We start from the raw sequence: 19,620 nt of genomic DNA, 5'->3' as shown, positions 1-19,620 counted from the left end.
ATCTATACACATATTGTTTTGTGACATTGGTTGCAATCCCCACAATATGACAGCACTCTCCCCCTTTCCAACCCCGGTTCCCTGTGTCCATTCATCCAGTTCCTGTCCCTTCCTGACTTCTCATCCCACTTTTGGACTGGAGCTGCCCATTTGGTCTCGCATATCTAACTGAATTATGATTTAACCCTTTTGACGTAGTGGTTAAGAGTTCAGCTGCTAACCAAAAGGTTGGCAGTTTGAATCCACCAGGCACTCCTTGGAAACCAATGGGGCAGTCCTACTCTGTCTTGTAGGGTCGCTATGAGTAGGAATTGACTCAAGGGCAATGGATTTTTTTTTTTTTTTAATTAAAACTGAGGAGTATAATTTAATATCTATGAATTAAAAATGTGGCATACTAAATCTTTTCTTGCCACTTGACAAGGAAGATTTTATGGCTCTATTTTAATTTGAAATTAAAAGAAATACTTATTTGTATCCTTTATTATTTCAACTGCTGGTTTCATGCTGTTTTATCTCAAGTAATTATAGCTGATTTTTATATTCGTCTTTTAATGAAGCTTAAAGATTGATATTGAAAAAGTATGTAGGAAGAAAATGATAACTTTTTTTTACACATGCTTATATGTATTTTATTCTCTGAAACGTAGGCTGTTACTGTACAGAGCTGATAGTAGTTCTCAGTATATGATGTGATAAGGATTTTTTATAGTTATTATAACCAAAGTGAAGCAAGGCATTACATAATAGTGAGATTTAACTTTGAACAAAAAGACACCTGAAAAAGACGAAGGCATATTCACTTCCTGAAAGTATACAAGACCTAAAAAGCCTACGGTGTTACGAACAAATCCTTAAATTACAGATGCCCATGGAAAACTTACAGTCCTTGTGTAGGTTGGCATGTGACCACAGCAAAAGTATGAACAAAGTGGATTTTGCTATCTGTTTGGGCTGGACAGATCCTGTGATTCATTGTGAGTTTGCTGCTCTGCTCTGAATATTTTAAAAGGTTAAACTGGGAAAATCCAATGCATTCCTTTCATTCTGTAACCTATCTCATATGATTGTGGATCATTTTTATTTGCTCGATTGCTTTCCAGGAGACTATTTACTCCTGAGGGAGCCCTGGTGGCCTAGTGGTTAAGAGCTTGGCTGCTAACCAAAAGGTTGGCAGTTCGGATTCATCAATCATTCAAGGGAAATCTTATGGGGACAGTTCTGCTCTGTCCTGTAGGGTCGCTATGAGTCAGAATTGACTCGATGACAATGGGTATTTACTCATGAGAGTTGCAATTGATTTTGCTGACTTGGCTGGATCAGCCAGTCACTGAATCCCCAGCCTCCTCTCTGTCAGTCTCCTTCTAGATGAACCTCTCAGTGTGGCCACTAAGAAGCAAGGTCAAAAGATAACATATGTGATAAATAAGGACTTTTTCTGCACCTGACATTCTGCCTGACTATTGAGCAAGCACTTCTTAGTGCTCCAGGGCCCACAATATTCAGGGCTCCCTCCGTTCCGGTGATGGTACTCAACCTCTCCCACGTACTGCCCCAACCAACATTGTGTAAGGGTATAGGCTTGGCCCTGACTCACAGGGAAGAGATGATTTGTATCCTGTGAATCACTGGCAGCACTTCCTGCTGGCACACTTGAGATTTCACTGAAACACGACCTCTGAAAGATGAAGGTACAGAGATGAATAGGTGAGCTTCAGGTTCCTAAAACCCATCTGGAAATTTGTCAGAAAGCAAGGGCTCTAAAAGAATTTTGATTTTTATAGCAGCATTGGAAGAGAAGTTCCAACTACCAGTTTTCAATTTACAGGTCAATCTACCTCATATGGCCTCGCACAGAGCCCTTCTCTGTCTCAGTTACTCTTGTGGAACTTGCCACCAGATCTGTTTTTTGCCACACTGATGCCATCCAAAATCTTTAGCATCATAGTGAATTATCACAGCAGGGATCCTTGGTTGAGGATCAAAAACTCAAATACAGTGTTTGCAGTTGGATCATAAAGAGACCATTCAAATAACACTAAAGACGTGAAAAAATGGAAAGATTAAGGAAATGTGTGAATAAGACTTTCGCATCTATTCCATCTGTATTGGATTTTATAATAATGAGTTCTGACTCTTAAGGGTAATAATAGGGTGGTGGATATCAGAGTCTTCCAATGATGGACACATTCAATCATTAGATCACCCCCACTTCTCTACCCCAGTTTGCAAGGGCCTGGGACCGAGGTAAGGTGGGGGGAAGCTTGAGACCAAGGTTTTAAAGCAATAGAACTGTGCATATGGGCACACAACTTAGAACTAATTTTGCTGTTTTATTGACTGCATACATTCAGTTTAAATGCTTTCCTTTGAGAAGAACATTTAAAAGTATTTGCAATTTCATCTGTAAAATATTCAGCTGCTGGATTAATGCAGCAAGTCTCATAGAAACCATCCCCACTAATGGACTGTATCCAAGGGAGCGTCGAAGATAAGGAAAGCACACGGAGGCACACCCTAGAGTGAACATTCCTTAATTAACAAATATTTCACCTCTGGCCTGAACAACTGGAACAAAGTTTCCTACAGTGGAAAAACCAATAACCACTACTAAAAACTTAACAACAATAAGACAAAGAAGCAACACCCCAAAACAATTAGCTATATTCTATAACAGTCAAGTGATTCCAAACTGGAAAGGCTGGTCTATGGCTTCTTCAAAGGATAGAGAAATAGCTTTAAATGTGCATTTTCTCCCTGGCTGACCCTTTCCTAGTGGGAGAGTTGATAATATCTCCTCCAAAACTTTCCTCAATTGAAGAAGCATAGGGGAACCAGAATGCCAAAAATGCAAAATAATATAGTTAGTACTCCAGTTTGTATTTGAGCAGTCTAGATAAGTTAAGGGATTGTTGGGTGACACAAACAGTTAAAGTACTAGGCTGCAAACTGAATGGTTGGAGATTTGAGTCCACCCAGAGGTGCCTGTGAAGAAAGGCTTGGTGATCTACCTCCAAAATTTCAGCCACTGAAAACCCTACGGAGCATAGATCTACTCTGACACACTCGGGATCGTCAGAGTCAACTGGATGGCAATTTTTTTTTTCCTTAATTTTTTTTTTTTTAATAAGTTATAGGGTTTAATTCTTCAGTAGTGAAAATGCATAGTAAAATTATATTGAGAAGTAGAACAAAATTGGCTTGGATGAAAATTTAGCTCATCTGTAAAAAAGCTATGTGTAAAATAGTCTTTTTCAACTGTTCAACGGATAAGTGAAATAAAGACTTTAGCCATTTTTTGTCTTTTAAGAAAGGTAATTTTTTTTTTTTCAATATCTGTAAGAGCAATTGAAACAGCATTTACACTGCAGGAAACACATGGAGTGGGGAGGAGATAGTTGTAAACCTTGCAAGAAAACAGTATCTTCAAATCATTGAAAGATTATCAGACTTGATGTCAAAAGATAGATTCCTAGTTCTTGCATTAGATGTGTGACCTTGGACAAGGCATTTCATTTAGCTGCACTCACGTTATTTGGGGCTAATAATTATTTCACAAGTTTGTTATAAACGTCAAGTTCAAAGCATTATAAAAATATAAACCATGATGCTGATAGGTAATTTAGTTTTTGGTACCAAAGAATACACAATCTGCTTAACAGATACAAACCTCCTGTAACTGAGAAAAAAAAAAAAAAATCCTCATATTACATGAATTAAATCATTCTTTAAAATACTAAATTACAAAGAAATGCATAATGTTATAGACCAGTAGAGGGCACTACCCACATATAGTGCTAAAACTAGAGGCTGGAGGTTGAAGTATTACACTGTTGACACCTAAAGGAACGCTTATGGAAAGGCTCTTGTATGTCAAGTACTTCAGAAAAATACCATTTTGTTCAAGTCTCCCCACAACAGTGTATGGTAGGGAAAACTGAGATCCTGGGAAATTAATTAATTTGTCCAAAATCTCATTGTTTAAATTTTCTCACAGGATTGCTTTTCCGCCATATTTTGTGCCTCCCTACGGGGTTAAATGGAGCCCTGGTGGTGTAGTGGTTAAGAGCTCAGGTACTAACCAAAAAGTCAGCAGTTTGATTCCTCCAGCTGCTCCTTGGAAACCGTATGGGGCAGTTCTGCTTCGTCCTATAGGGTTGCTATAAGTCAGAATCGACTCGACTGGCAACAGGTTTTTCAGTTTTATGGGTTTAAATACTCTGCTCCAACTATCATTACTCTAGCTTGTTCTGCATAATGTCCATTATGCTATATAGTATTATTGCCTATTCCCAAATTTTATAATGTGGCCCATTAACAACATAGTTAGGAACCACTGGGAAAGTTACTTAAACTCCTTATGCCTCAGCTTTCTCATATGTCCAGGAGGGCTAATAATAGCATCTTCCTCAAAGAGTCAATGAGATAATACAGATAAGGCAGGTGTAACTGTACCTGGTACAAGGTAAGTATTCAAGAAATATTAGTTGCTGCTAACTACCACCACCATCACCACACCACAGTTAAACCAAAACCAAACCCGTTGCCATCGAGTCAATTCCAACTCATAGTGACCCTACAGAATAGAGTAGAACTGCCCCATAGGTTTCCAAGGAGCGCCTAGTGGATTCGAACTGCCAACCTTTTGGTTAGCAGCTGAATTCTTAACTGCTATGCCACCAGGGTTTCCACCACCATTGGTATTTATTATATAAGAGTTACCGACTCACAGACTGGAAAGAGTGACTGAACTGCAAATATTGGATGCTTAAACAGAAGAGGTTAAACTCTTAAGTAAACATGCGTGCTGTTAAAAGGGCTCCTCTTATCATGCTGTCTAAGGAACTCAGAAACTGCTTGAGTCATTCTGATGCCTGTTTTTCTACATTTATCTTTTCATTGGAGACAAGTGATGAAACATCTTGCTCAAACTCTCGATATGCTTACAGAACCTGGATTCTAGGGCTCAGTGTCGTGCATCGAGCATGGGTGTTCCTTCCCATATTAGATATGATATGTTCTGGATTTACCTAGATTAAATTTCATTAACTGAAATCTAGTTGAGTATGTAATACAGTGCAAAGGGTAATTTAGGCACTTAAATCAACTAATGAATACATCTTAGGCTGAACTTCCTGTTTAGTTGCTACCATGAGTGGAACTTGATTTTTATTGGAAGTCTTTTCTTCTTTTTTTTTTTTTTTAAATGAGGAAGTCTGCCTTGGGGCATCACTCTGAACACATCGTTTGAGGGGAATAAAACAGCAGCACCTCTCAAAATTAAACCAAAAGAACCAAACCCACTGCCCTCGAGTCATTCCAACTCATATCGACTGTCTAGGAGAGAGTAGAACTGCCCCGTGGAGTTTCCAAGGAGCGCCTGGTGGATTCGAACTGCCAACCTTTTGGTTAGCAGCCGTAGCACTTAACCACTATGCCACCAGGCTTTCCTTCTCAAAATTAGGTCTTCAAAAAGACAACTTGGAGACCTTTAGAAAAGGTCAGTTCTGTAGCTGTGACTATAATGTCAATACATTTATTCTTGGACTGAGGAACCAGGGACTCATTCATTTACTATAAAATGCCTGTTCCCATTAATTCTTTTCTTTTATGGCTTTGATGAATTTATACCCTCAAAATAATTAAAACAAATCTATAAATACTGCAGTTATATACAAATATAATCAAGGTTTCTTTTCCTGAAACATTAATGACATATTTTGATCTTCCTCCATAAATAGGTTTCCATCTTCTCCAAGCAGTTCTAAGCACAACTGTGATCCCATCATGCATCCCAGGAGAGTCTGACGATAACTGCACAGCTTTAGGTAAACCCAACTTTGTCAAGGTTGCATCAAAGGATTACACATTTTTTTACAGCGCAGTAAACTCAAAGACCGTAAATATGTGACACTGGGAGAAAGAAAAAAGGAAAAATAGCTGTTGTAATAACAAAATAATTTTTTACCCCTCATGGGGACTAGGGAAATTATGTAAAGGAAAATCTGCTGGGAGAGGGACTAGGCACCTAGTTATATACAAAGATTTGATCTTAAATGGATAGGGAACCAAGAAAGTAAGATTGTTTTTGGCCATTCACTGGAAACTTGCTGTGACATGATCGTTAGCAGTTACACAGATGACCTGGATATCTGGCAAGGCAAAAATATGTAAACTTTGTACACAGTAAATACTCATTTTTTGTTAAGGGGAACAAATCAGGTCATTTTTCTTCCAGTGTTCACATTGTTCATTTCAAAAATATTGAGTACTTAATATATGCCAAAGGGCCCTGGTGGTGCAGTGGTTAAAAACTTGGCTGCTAACAAAAAGGTCAACAGTTCAAATTCAACAGCCGCTTCCTTGGAAACACTATGGGGCAGTTCTACTCTGTCCTATAGGTCGCTATGAGTTGGAATCAACTCAGTGGCAATGGGTTTGGGTTTTTTGTTTGTTTAATACATGCCAAACATTATCCTTAGGCCTGGGGGATATAGAGATAAGTAAAACATAATCTTTTTTTCTCAAGGACCCCATATCAACCAACCAGTTGCTCTTGAGTTGATTCCAACTCACAGTGACACCATGTGTTTCAGAGTAGAAATTTTTCCTTGGGTTATCAATGGCTGTGATCTTTTGCAAGTAGATTGCCAGGCCTTTCTTCCAAGGCACCCCTGGGTGAATTTGAACTGCCAACCTCATGGAGCCCCAGTGGACTCTAAATGTGGCCCAAGGAAGATCTGCTTTATATTTAATCTGAGGTAGTGAGTTGAGAGTTACCTTGAGGAACTAGGATATTTTCCATAACAATTTCACTTTCTCTCTTGTCCTTCATCATCACTGGGCTTTCTGGAGGTTTTGTCTGCCACCTCTCTTGCTTTCTTTTTTTGTTGTTGTTATTTGAGCAAAAGTATTATAATCAAATGCTGTTTTTTGGTTATTTCATATGTATCCTTCACATTTTAGTAGCTAAAACATTCAAATGGAAAATTTAAATGTAGGTTACAACACTGTTTCTGATGAGGCTTCTTTTTTTTCATGGTTACATTTGCCTGATATTTCTAACTCAGAGTTTGCCTAGTTAATGTCAGGCGTTATTATTAGAGATGTTGTAGACCTTGATTGACTCCTTTGATGGCAACCTCAGAAATTTGGGAATGCACACCAAAACAAGTCTTACTGGCTTAAAAACTCACCATAAAATTCAGGTCTCTTGAATTAACTGATGGTTTCAGCTTGCAGTTTGCTTTTGGAGTGATGAGTTTCAGAATTATTTTGAGATTGGAAAAATCTAGACAACCTTTGTGTGGAAAAGTAATGAATATCTACTTTGGAGGGTAATGCTTTTTTTTTTTAGATGTGCACCCTAAAGCTTACTCCTCCTATTCTTAAAGATTTTGAGAATTAAATCCCCAGGTTTTATTTTGTTTTGTTTAGTCTCTTCGACATTTTCCTTTTGGGTCAGATGTTTGTTTATTGGTCTAACCAGCTGCTGTGGAGTCAATGCCGACTCATGTGGAGCTCATGTATGTCAGAGTTGAACTCTGCCCCATGGCGTTTTAAGTGGCCAATGTTTTGGAAATAGATTGCTAGGCTGTTCTTCCAGGGTGCCTCTGAGTGGACTTGAGCTTCCAACCTTTCAGTTAGCAGCTGAGCGCATTAACCGTTGGTTCTACCCAGGGAGTCCTTATTGGTCTAGGGAGAGTAACTTCCTACTCCTGGAAATTCTCTCCAACTGATTGGCATATGACATACTTTCTTAAAGTAGTTCAGTGGTTACTATGATGAAAGGGTGATTAATGCTTCAAAAAAGGCAACAGAATGTATTCAACTGTCCACTTCCTTCACAGTTCAGACAGAAGACAATCCCCGGGTTGCTCAGGTATCAATAACAAAGTGTGGCTCCGACATGAATGGCTACTGTTTGCATGGACACTGCATCTTCCTGGTGAACATGAATGAGCATTACTGCAGGTAATATGCCATCCCCTACAAAAAAGAGAGTGTTAAAAAAAAACCTATATTTTTCTCTCTCTTTTATCTTTTGAAGTCACCCTATACTTCCACGGGCTTTTAGGATGCAGTTTCTATGTACTATTAGAAACTTTATTAAGTCAGTTTTTTAAGTGAAGGAACAAATAGTTTTCAATTGTAGACTTATTTCAGGAGTGTAAGGGGAAGACTTCACATACCTCCCTCCCACACTGACATCTCTTTTCATTGGACTTCTATCTAAGTCATTGTTTTAAGAATTCATCCCACTAATTAAGGCAAAAAAAACACCCCAAACCTACAGACAGAACTTATAAAAACACTATTCTAGATTGTCAGCCACCCTGGCAGCGGAACTAGATCTTTTTAAAGCCACATTATATGTAGCCTGAGTGGTATGTGGAGCTCTTTCATCAACGCTGGCCCAGCCCTTAGGTCACCCTTTGAATTCATCCTTACTACTTTTGGTAAACCTTGTTGATTTCTTGCATGGTAGTGTGAAATTAGTTCTTATAAAACTAATTCATAACCATGATTTTGTTCCTAAATAATTGGTTTTTCTCTTGCATTTTCCTTTAGGTGTGATGTGGGATACACTGGTGTCCGATGCGAACACTTCTTTTTAACCGTCCACCAACCCTTGAGCAAAGAATATGTGGCTTTGACTGTGATTCTTACTATTTTTTTTCTTGTCACGGTTGCAGGTTCCCTATACTACTTCTGCAGATGGTAAGATAGTGGTATTTTTACACTCTGCTTATAAATTACTTTCATACAATACATCTTCCACACACAAAACAAAACAAACACACTGCTGCTGAGCAGATCCCAACTCATAGAGACTATATAGGACAGAGCTGAACTGCCCCATAGGGTTTCTAAGGAGCGTCTGATGGATTCAAACTGCCAACCTTTTGGTTAGCAGCAGTAGCCCTTAACCACTATGCCAACAGGTTTTCACACGCACACATAAAAAAGACCTATAAATTGGGTACAAATAAGGACAAAGTATTATTTAGGGCAAAAATAGAATCTGCACTGATGATATTTACAAAGATGTACTAGAGACAGAATATCAGGATTTGATTCTATTACTAGCTCTATCACTTACTATCTGTGACCTTATGCAAGTCAAACTTAGAATCTTAGTTCCTTCCTCTAAAAAAGAAGATAAAAATTCTTCTTACTAATTATAGGATGTGATAATGTATGTGAAAGTAACCATCGGCATGATGCTAATGTTATATTTAGCTACCTATATTTAATTTATTAGAACCTTATTTTGTATTCCACCACGGCACTGGGTTTACCTGTCTGTCAGTTTGTTATACTGTGATAGCTTATGTGTTGCTATGATGCTGGAAGTTATGCCACCCTGTATTTCAAATACCAACAGGGTCACTCATAGTTTTAGTGGACCTTTCAAACCAAGACAGACCAGAAAGAAAGGCCTAGAGATCTACTTCCAAAAGTTAGCCAATAAAAACCTTATGGATATCAATGGAACAGTGTCCAATATAGTGCTGGAAAAAACAATCCCTAGAAGACAACATCATATTGGATAAAATACAGGGTCAGCAAAAACAAAACCCTCGATAAGATGGACTGACACAACAGCCATAACAATGGGCTCAAAGATAATGAAGATGGCACAGGACTGGGCCAAGTTTCATTCTGTTATACATAGGTCACCGTGAACTGCAGCCAACACAAGGGCAACGAACAACAAATTTTGTATTACATAAAACATAGTTTTGTAAATTTAATCAAGAACTTAAAATTTAAGGCAGAGAGCCCTGATGGCACAGTGGTTAAGTGCCCAGACGCTAACTGAAAGATCGGTGATTCGAACTCACTAGCCGCTCTACAGGAAAAAGGGGTGGCAGTCTGCTTCCGTAAAGGTTAAAAACAGCCTAGGAAGTACTGTGGGCCAGTGCTACTCTGTCCCATAGAGTCTCTGTGAGTCAAAATCCACTCAATGGCACACAAAAACAAGTCTAGGCAATTATAAAATTACTGTTAAAAAATACTTCATGTTAGCTCCCCCCCCCCAAAAGTCATATCCCATCCTCAGGTGCAGTAATGTCACTATGCTGATAAACTTAAAAAAAAGAGAGAGAGTGGACAGTGAAACTACTGACAGTACATCAGACTGGCAGTTTCTTAGAGCTAGAACCAGGGTATGGGAACAATGTGTAAATTAGTTGATAACAGTTGCCTTTAAAATGTCTTCATGAAGTCCTTCTTATTTTGAAACTGGTACAAATTGTTCAGTCTGGATTTGAATGATTTTTTTTTTTTTTCCTGGAAGTAGTACTTTTTTACTTTTGAATGTCTGAAAGTATGCTACTATTGTAAGATTAAATTTATTTTGCCCATGTTTGAGTCTAAGCATTAATCAAATTACAATGCCTTCCTGATTAGTTATAATCAAGAGCTGGATATTATTAAAACTGAAATACAATTGAAAGGTTTGAGTATAATCCTTTCCTTTATAGCTGGGAAAACTTAGACCTAGACAGGTAAATTGACACGTCCCAGGTCATATAGTTCACAAGTGGCGGGGCAGAAGCATAGGCATTATGCCCTCAAGGCCCCATGCCTCCTATTTTAAATGGTCAAAAACTAGATTTAAAATATTAGGAACATAGCTTAAGAAATGGTAGTAATGAAGATTCTGAGTTCTGATAAATCTGTGTTTAAAATCCTAGCTGTGAGACCTTGGGCGAGTTACTTAAACCATTTGTCCTTCACTTTCTTCATCTGTAAAATAAGGGTAATAATGGTAAACGTGAGGATAAAATTAATGATGCATGTACAACACTTAGAACATAGCCAATGCCCAATAGATATTAGCTATTTTAATTTTGATTGGTGATAACACTATATCAATGTGATGGATAGAAAATAGTAATATAGTGTTTCCTAATCTAGTGTAATATTCAAGATACTAGTTTCTTAGATCATAACAAAATGGAGAGAGAGGGACAGAACGAAAAGAGAGTAGAGGACACGGAAAAGAGGGAAAGAGAAAAGAAAAACTCAAGTGTAATCATGTGCCGTTCTTGTAAAACTTCACAGTATTCATTTTCACGTTAAAGACTCTGAAAAAGTCCTGTAGTCAAGAAGTTCCTTTAATGATGTTTCACTGTTTCCTCCCAGTATTACTTGGCTACGGGCCATATCCCTTCCAAACCCAAAACTCATTGCCGTCGAGTCAATTCTGACTCATAGCAACCTTATAGGACAGGATAGAACTACCCCATAGGGTTTCCAAGGCTGTAATCTTTACAGAAGCTGACTGCCACATCTTTCCCCCACGGAGCAGCTGGTGGGTTCCAGTTACTGGCCTTTTGGTTAGCAGCAGAGCCTTAACCACTGCACTACCAGTGTTCCTTGACATATCCCTTATACCAAAAATCAAAACCAAACCAGGGCCATCCAGTCGATTCCGACTCATAGTGACCCTATAGGACAGGGTAGAACTGCCCCATAGAGTTTCTAAGGAGCAGATTCAAACTGCCGACCTTTTGGTTAGCAGCCATAGCACTTAACCACTATGCCACCAGGGTTTCCATATCCTTTTTATTCCTTGTCCAACCTAAACCTATTCACTTTTGTCATTTTGGGAACACTATGCTAATGTATGGGACCCTGGTAGCAGTTCAAAATTCACCAGCTGCTCCTTGGAAATCCTATGGGGCAGTTCTACTCTGTCCTATAGGGTCACTATGAGTCAGAATTGACTCGAAGGCAACGGGTTTTAGTTTTTTCATGCTAATGTATCTTTTGGAACCCTGGGGGTGTAGTGGTTAAGAGCTTGGCTGCTAACCAAAAGGTTGGCACTTCAAATCCACCAGTCACTCCTTGGAAAACCCTATGGGGCAGTTCTACTCTGCCCCACAGTACTTGACTCAATGGCACCTGACAACCACAACAATAACAATGTATCTTTTGAGTCCATATATCTGTTTCTTTAGTTAACACAGTTTGTTCTTATTTACTACAATACTAATAGTTTGATTTTTTAATGTTTCTAGGTACAGAAATAGAAAAAGTAAAGAACCAAAGAAAGAATATGAAAGGGTGACCTCTGGGGATCCAACATTGCCACAAGTCTGAATGGTGCCATCAAGCTTATGGGCAGGGATGCATAGCATGCCTGGTTCGTTTTAATATTCCTATTTTATTAATAATATTTATGTTGGGTCATGTGTCAGGACAACACTGATGTATTTTTAATATACATGGAAATATTTTTTTTATTTTTCTTTTATTTTTGACAGACTGTTAATGTATAACGCACACAAAATATTTAATGTAGAAAGAAAATTTATATTTTTGTAAGAAATAATTTCTTGGGCTAAATACTTCATTGAAGGCTTCAAAGATTATATGCCTGCTTCACAGTGATTCTTGCTCAGGAGTGAACGATGCCCAAGTCATTGCTCAGGAATGTCAACAAATGACAGATTTCTGTACACCTAAATATATAGCAAAATCAATTTAATGTTTTTCCTACTCTTCGAAGCAATGATAATTGATTTGACTATATCATGATCGTGTATTAGAAAAGTAATGCAGTGGGAACTGGGGAGAAGCAAACACAGGTTACGTGCTGAGCATTACACATTTGAAACAAACCAAGCTAAGGAATCATGAAGATAGCACAGAGCTAGGCAATGTTTTGTTCTGTTATACATAAGGTTGCCATCAGTTAAAGCCAACTTGATGACAACTGACAACAGCGACAAGCTCCCTCCACTTCCATCCTCAGCAATAACTTAAAGCTTATCTGCCTAGAGGGCAAGTGTGCAGTTCCCCAGCCAACTCATAAATCCTGTGGATACTAGTCACCTATGTAGCAGATTCTATTTAAGTAAAATGAATTGGAAAACTTAATTTTATATTATCTTCTATGTAAAGAAACAAAACTATTGCCGTCAAGTTGGTTCCAACTCATGGTGACCTTGTGGGATGGAGTAGAACTGCCCCACAGGATTTTCAAGGAGTGGCTGGTGGATTTAAACTGCCGACTATTGGTTAGCAGCCAAACACTTAACCACTGTGCCACCAGAGCCCTTTATGTAAATAGTGGATACTTTACAGCTTCACAATGTTCTTGTTTTTTGTGTAGTACATTTTGAATTGAGATGGCTGTCGCTCATGAGATAATTAGAGAAAATCCGTAATTGAAACCACATTTGGTACTTCTTTTTAGAGAACTTGTTTTCATGGGAACTTTGCTGGAGAATTCTAAGTCATAGTCCGAAATTTGATGGACTGATCATAATCATTATTTTTAAGTATACTTAGGATAATAGTTCTATAATATCTAGGGATAGAAACCCAGTGCTTTCATTTTCTATACAGGAGTTTTAACTTAAAACCAACTCAGTAAATTACTTTTTCTAGAATTGAAAATTCTATATTTATGTCCTCATGCAGGGAGTAAGAAAAATAGGAAAAAAAAAAAGTCATAGTGAATTTTTTCCAAATGAGCAAACTCATTTGAAAACTTTTATAATGTAGAGACTTAACTATACCTTTCTATGATAGCTGAGATGAAACCAGGGCCCTTTTTTCCATTGCTTATATTTTGGAAGAGATTAAGGTTTCTTCTTTGCTCTGAGCCCATAGGTCTCTGTGAATTAATAAGAGCACTTTGGGCAACTGCAAAATGAGTCACGGCTGCCACCTCTCCTAATTTCATGCTAGGCTGCCTCATTGAATGCTAAATTTTTGAGGAGAGTCTCTCTGGATCACATACCAGGTCAGGGAGGGCCTGTACTTCCTCCACCTTTTTTTCTGGCACGTGCTAGGGCAACAAAGAGATAATGAGTGATGGCTGACTTCTGGAGTGCCAGGTGCCCAGACATGCTTCCGTTTGTATCCACGCTTGATATTCCCCGTGTGTTCACATGACTCTCATCCAAAGTACTGGGCCTGGCCCCTTACTAATAGGGAAAGAAACTATGTATATATATGTGTGTCTACACACACACACACACACACGTATGTATACACACACACACACACTCTACACATACGTATACCTCGAGCTCAGTGAATCATAGAACTACAATCATTTGTTACTCTATAAACCTATATATAAAATAAAACTTATAAACAAGATCAAATAAAGATAATACTATAAAAATCAATGGGATCTAAAAGGATATTTCTGTATCCCATGTAATAATATAACTGAGGTCAAATGTGTTGTGTAAGAACGTGTTTTAAAAGCTGCACATGCTTACTGAACACCTATTGTATGTAAAGGAAGTCTTTCTATTTTCAGTGATCTTGACTGTTTCAAAGAAAATGTATTCACTGAGAGCTCTATTGTAATCTGTTTATTTACAAAATTGTTCATCTGAAGCATTTGAGTATATGTTACACAGTAAATAAAGTAGTTTTGTCTGTTTTTGATCTTAAGAATCCTTAAACAACTACCCCCTGTAAGAGTTAACTCGTCATTTATAAATGCATGCTTAGTGCATTCACAATCATATTTAATATTTATGCAGATGCATATTTAATAATAAAAAGGTGTGACACAGATTGCTTTTTATGGGTAAAAAAAAAAAATAAAAATAGTTGTTTTATTGAGGATGATGCTAAAGTAACATAAAAAATAATTGCTACCAGCTCATGTTTCCCACAGACAAGGGAAAGATTTCTACTCACATTTAATCTTACATTCCTTATTGTACAGACTTCCCACTATTTATATTTCTAGAAGGGGCTAGGTATATTTGATAGGTTGAGAATAAAAGCAAACTCAAGTGCATAATTTATAATTTCTCACCAAGACCACACAAAAACCCAGCCAACGCACTCTACAATCAAGAACATAAAGTTGTATGATTGATACAAAAGGTTTAGCTTTAAAATTCAGATTCATGTAATATATTACACTTTTTTGATATAGAACTCAACTGTTCTCTTACCCATTCTTTTGCTCTCGTCTCTCTGCCAAGAGTCAAAGCAATGGGAGAAATGAATGTGGTGCTCTGGTATGACTATGTCCTAACACAGAGTTTTTATTTTTTAGTCCTTGAGAAGAGAGCTAGCTAAATTAAACTGTCACCAGGTATCCATTTTTCTGTAGCAAATGTATGATGCTAGTGTCTAATTCCTGTAGAATTCACTAATGCAGTTTTTAAGACTCATCTGATCCACTTTGTCATTATTGCCCCAATGTCATTCTGTAGGTTTTTGGGGAAAAAATGTGTTTAATTTGCTGCTCATTTTTTTCTGATATTTTCTACTTTTATTCATATGGGGGAACTGGGAGTTATAACTTGTACAAACTATGTTTCTGGAGTACATTTTAATGTTCTAGCTAAAGAATAATTTTGTCTAAAACATCTGTTATTCAAATTGGATGATGTTAAATGTAAGACAGTGTATTTTTCTCTTGGCTTTTTTTTTTTTTCTTGCACTCTGTAATTGCACTTTTTAAGTTTGAAGAGCCATTTTGGTATACAATTTATATTAAAGATGCTATGGAACATAAAGTCATATTGCATGCAGTTTAAAGTAACTTATTTGACTATGAATTTTATGAGTACTGAATTGTATCAATTTATTTATGTTCAATATCAGCTTTGATAATCGTGTACCTTAAGATATTGAAGGAGAATATACATAATTTTCAAACTATTGTTAATTTTTATTTATTTTTGTTGGGAACCGAAAAGACATCATAATTGAAAAATAAAAATGCGGTAAGCATCATGCATTAAAAAATCTTTACTGATAAGTACAGTTTCTTTCTTAATTTTTTTTTTTTTCATAATACATTCAAACAATTATAAGTGACAGGGTTGCTTTGTGTTTACATATAAACATGTAATGGTCTTAGTTTGGAAAAGCATTATATAAATGCATCACACATTATTTTACGGCTTACCACAATGAATAGTTTTTTTTTTAATAAAAGTCACATTATTTATAACATTCTAAATGTTAGTGTTTTTTAAAAAGGTACAAAAGAACAAATATCCTACTGAAAAATTGCTTTAGAAAGGACACATCAGCCAGAAGCATGTGTCTTGATTCCTTCGGGACCTGCCAACCAACAGGCTTGGCTTCCCAGGCCTCCCATTTGTAGCAGAAAGCTTTAGCCCCTCTGAACCTCTATTACAGTAATACCTTCCTTTGTACATTGCTTCTACAACCTATGCAGAATTTTATCCATTTATTAACTCCTTAGACCCTTTCATTCCCTACGGAAAGGGCAGGTAGGCCTGCCTGTGATCATTTTACCGGGAGGCTAAGTTATTTGCCCAGTATCACACTGGTAGTAAAAGATGGAGCTGGCATGAAAAACTAGGTCTTCTGATGCTCGATTCCACTGCAGTGCTGCCCATGTCAAAAACATCTAGAACCATTGTGAGGAGTTAGTCTGAGGTAGAGTTTTCTTGGAAGAAATAGAAATTCTTATATAGATAATAGATACATAACTCATTGTCATGGAGTTGATTCCAACTTACAGTGATCCTATAGGACAGAGTAGCACTGCCTCATAGGGTTTCCTAGACTATAATCTTTATGGGAGTAGATTGTCAGGTCTTCTCCAGAGTGTGGCTGGTGGGTTTGAATCACCCACCTCTCAGTTAGCAGCTAAGTGCTTAACCACTGCACCACCAGGGCTCCTTAGATAGATACACAGGCATTTAGATATTTTGATATCTCACAGAACCATCAGACTGGCTCAGTTCGAAGTCTGAAAATTCAGAGAGTTAAGCAAAAGAACTCCTAGAAACACTTTCTTCACTTGGCTTCCAGGATACCACAGATTACCACACTCACCTGGTTTTCCACCTATTTCTCAGTCTCTTTTGCTAGTTCTTCCTCAGTATCTCCCCAGCCCCCATCACTAACTTTTAAATGCTGAATGCCCTAGAGTTCAGTCTCAGAACATTTCTCTCTACATTAAAAAAAAAATCCATTGCCATGGAATCAATAGCGACCCTATAGGATAGAGTAGGACTGCTCCATAGGGTTTCCAAGGAGCACCTGGTGAATTCGAACTGCTGACCTTTTGGTTGGCAGCCAAACTCTTATTTCATACAATTTCATGTATTTAATTGCCATCAATACATTGATTACACCCAGTTTAGGTATTTTCCCTGAGCTCCAAGCATGTCTATCCAATGACTTTTCTAACATCTCCACTTGGATACATAGTAGACATCCAAAGGTAGCCATGTTTGGTTTCTGATTTTCCCCTAAAAAACGTTCCTCGTGCAATGGTCCCCATCTCAACTAAATTTAACTCTATCCTTCTAGCATCTCAGGTCAAAAATCTGGTGTCATCCCCTTGGAGATACTGAACAATTCAAGTGATTCCAGGGAGGATTTACCCTGAATGTTTTACCACAATGGCAGAATTGGTCACTTTAAAGAAATTACGCCAAGAAGAAAAATTCCAGGGAACTAGAGTTAGATAGAATACCACAATTTTCAAAAGAAAATTATAGGCGTTAAGTTAGACTTTGATCAAATGTTCACAAAACATTATCAACATAAGTGCTGTTCGCTAGGCTCCAACATGGATTCATTAACAAGGAGACATAAAATATTGGTCTCTTTTAAATATCCTGGCCGTTACCAGCTACTCAACATGCAAAACCAAAAATAGATACTCCACTCCCTTTTTCTGAAATTTGGAAACATATTTGGAAAATGTCTTCCACAAGTTTCACGAGTCTGTAGTGCAACGTACCTACATTTTAATAAAACAAGCGTAAATTAGGCTATATTTAATACTGGTATTGTGAATGGATCCATTACATATTAAATAAATGGAGGCTGTATGACTGGGTGATCCAGAAACTGTAGCACCTTTGGGTAAAAAGTTGGACCTACTTATTGGGCAGACAAGGGTTTTGCTTAAAAAATATTATTAGTGGAATGTTAACCTTTCTGGTCAGTCTATTGGAAAGGATACATTGATTTATTATTGCTATTTTCTCAGTATTATCCCTGTTTTAGTTATCTTGTGCTGCTATAACAGAAATACCACAAGTGGATGGCTTTAACAAAAAGAAACATTTCTTCACGGTAAAGTAGGCTAAAAGTCCAAATTCAGGGTGTCAGCTCCAGAGGACAGCTTTCTCTCTGTCAGCTCTGGAGGAAGATGCCTTGTCATTACTCTTCCCCTGGTTAAGGAGCTTCTCAGTCGCAAGGACTCCGGGTCCAAAGGACGCGCTGTGCTTCTGGTGCTGCTTTCTTGGTGGTATGAGGTCCCCATCTCTCTGCTTGATTCTCTTTCCTTTTTATCTTTTGAGAGATAAAAGGTAGTGCAGGCCACACCCCACGGAAACACCCTTTACATTGGATCAGGGATGTGACCTGGGTAAGCGTGGTATTACAATCCCACCCTAACCCTCTTTAACAGAAAATTACAATCACAGAATGGAGGACAAACACACAATACTGGGAATCATGGTCTAACCAAGTTGACACATATTTTTGGGGGACACGATTCAATCCATGACAGTCCCTTTTGGTAGTACATGGCAGAGTTGGTACCAAAGAAATATATGTCATGGTTTTTGCCCTGAAGTTGCTTTTGAGAGCTTATCACATTCAGAAAAAAAAATATGTAAGTAGCAAAACTTTATTAATCAGTCAACCAATATTCACTGAAAACCTTTTTTTTTTTTTAGTCTAACAAAATACAGGGGGCTGTCGAGTATCAAAAAGAAGAGTAAAATATACTATATTTACAAGAAAACTAGATGAGAAATTTAAAGTTATGGGGACACTTAGAGAACAATGCAAGGGTTTAATTGTTACAGTGCTTTACTTTTTTAAGGAATAGAAAATGACTGGTTTAATCAAAAAGGAAGGATATGGGTTGTTTAATAGGATCAAAATAAAAGCCAAAGAACCAGGGTAGCTCAAGTGATTTAGACAGTAAAGTGCTGCTACTAGAAGGTGTGAGCTCCAACCATTTTCAGTCCTTGGACCCCTGTGATCTAGGGAGAAAACATCTGATTGCCCAGCTTGGGTCATGGGTTCAGCCCTTGGCCAGGGGAGGGCAGTACATCTTAGTAGAGAGAAATAACAAGTCTATATCTGATAGGAGAAAATGGGTTCCTCAGAGCAAAACCAGGGTGGTATCACCAGGAAAAGAAGGAATGAATTCTGAACAGGCAAACAACATAAAAAAAATACTGAACAGTAATTTTTTTTTTTTTATAATACCAAATAAAAGGTTATAATAATTTAAAGAAAGGGCAGTGTCAACGGTTTTATTGAGAAGGTGAGACTCTAACTGGACCTTGGAAATTTGTCACAGCTTTGATAAGCAAAAAAAAAAGGAGGGGTTGAAAGACTTCAAATGGAAGAATAGGCACGTTTCAGCCCACTGTTGCAGCCACTGTGTCAATCCATCTCATTGAGGGTTTTCCTCTTTTTCACTCACCCTCTACTTACCAAGCATGAAGAACTTCTTTAGGAATTGATCCCTCCTGACAGGATGTCCAAAGTAAATGAGATGAAGTCTCACCATCCTTGCTTTTAAGGAGCATTCTGGCTGTACTTTCTCCAAGACAGATTTGTTCATTCTTCTGGCAGCCCATGATTGTTCAAGTTAGAGACATGAATTCT

At 37.7% G+C, this 19,620-nt stretch overlaps 1 protein-coding gene across 1 annotated transcript in view; it reads left to right on the top strand.

Annotated features, from left to right (window-relative positions):
- Nucleotides 1-18,635, top strand: part of EREG (epiregulin) — a 41,499-nt gene extending 22,864 nt beyond the window's left edge. Inside the window, exons 3-6 of the mRNA XM_010594135.3 lie at nucleotides 5,742-5,828; nucleotides 7,851-7,974; nucleotides 8,572-8,721; nucleotides 12,033-18,635. Coding sequence (XP_010592437.2) covers nucleotides 5,742-5,828; nucleotides 7,851-7,974; nucleotides 8,572-8,721; nucleotides 12,033-12,114 — 443 coding nt within the window. The 3' untranslated portion in view covers nucleotides 12,115-18,635. The remainder of the gene's footprint in view (nucleotides 1-5,741; nucleotides 5,829-7,850; nucleotides 7,975-8,571; nucleotides 8,722-12,032) is intronic.
- The last annotated feature ends 985 nt before the right edge of the window (nucleotides 18,636-19,620 follow it).

Source organism: Loxodonta africana, chromosome 5, assembly GCF_030014295.1.
Source record: "Loxodonta africana isolate mLoxAfr1 chromosome 5, mLoxAfr1.hap2, whole genome shotgun sequence".
In the NCBI taxonomy this organism is placed as follows: Eukaryota; Metazoa; Chordata; class Mammalia; order Proboscidea; family Elephantidae; genus Loxodonta; species Loxodonta africana.
Note: the sequence above shows the minus strand (reverse complement) of the source record. Positions and strands in the feature narration are given on the sequence as shown.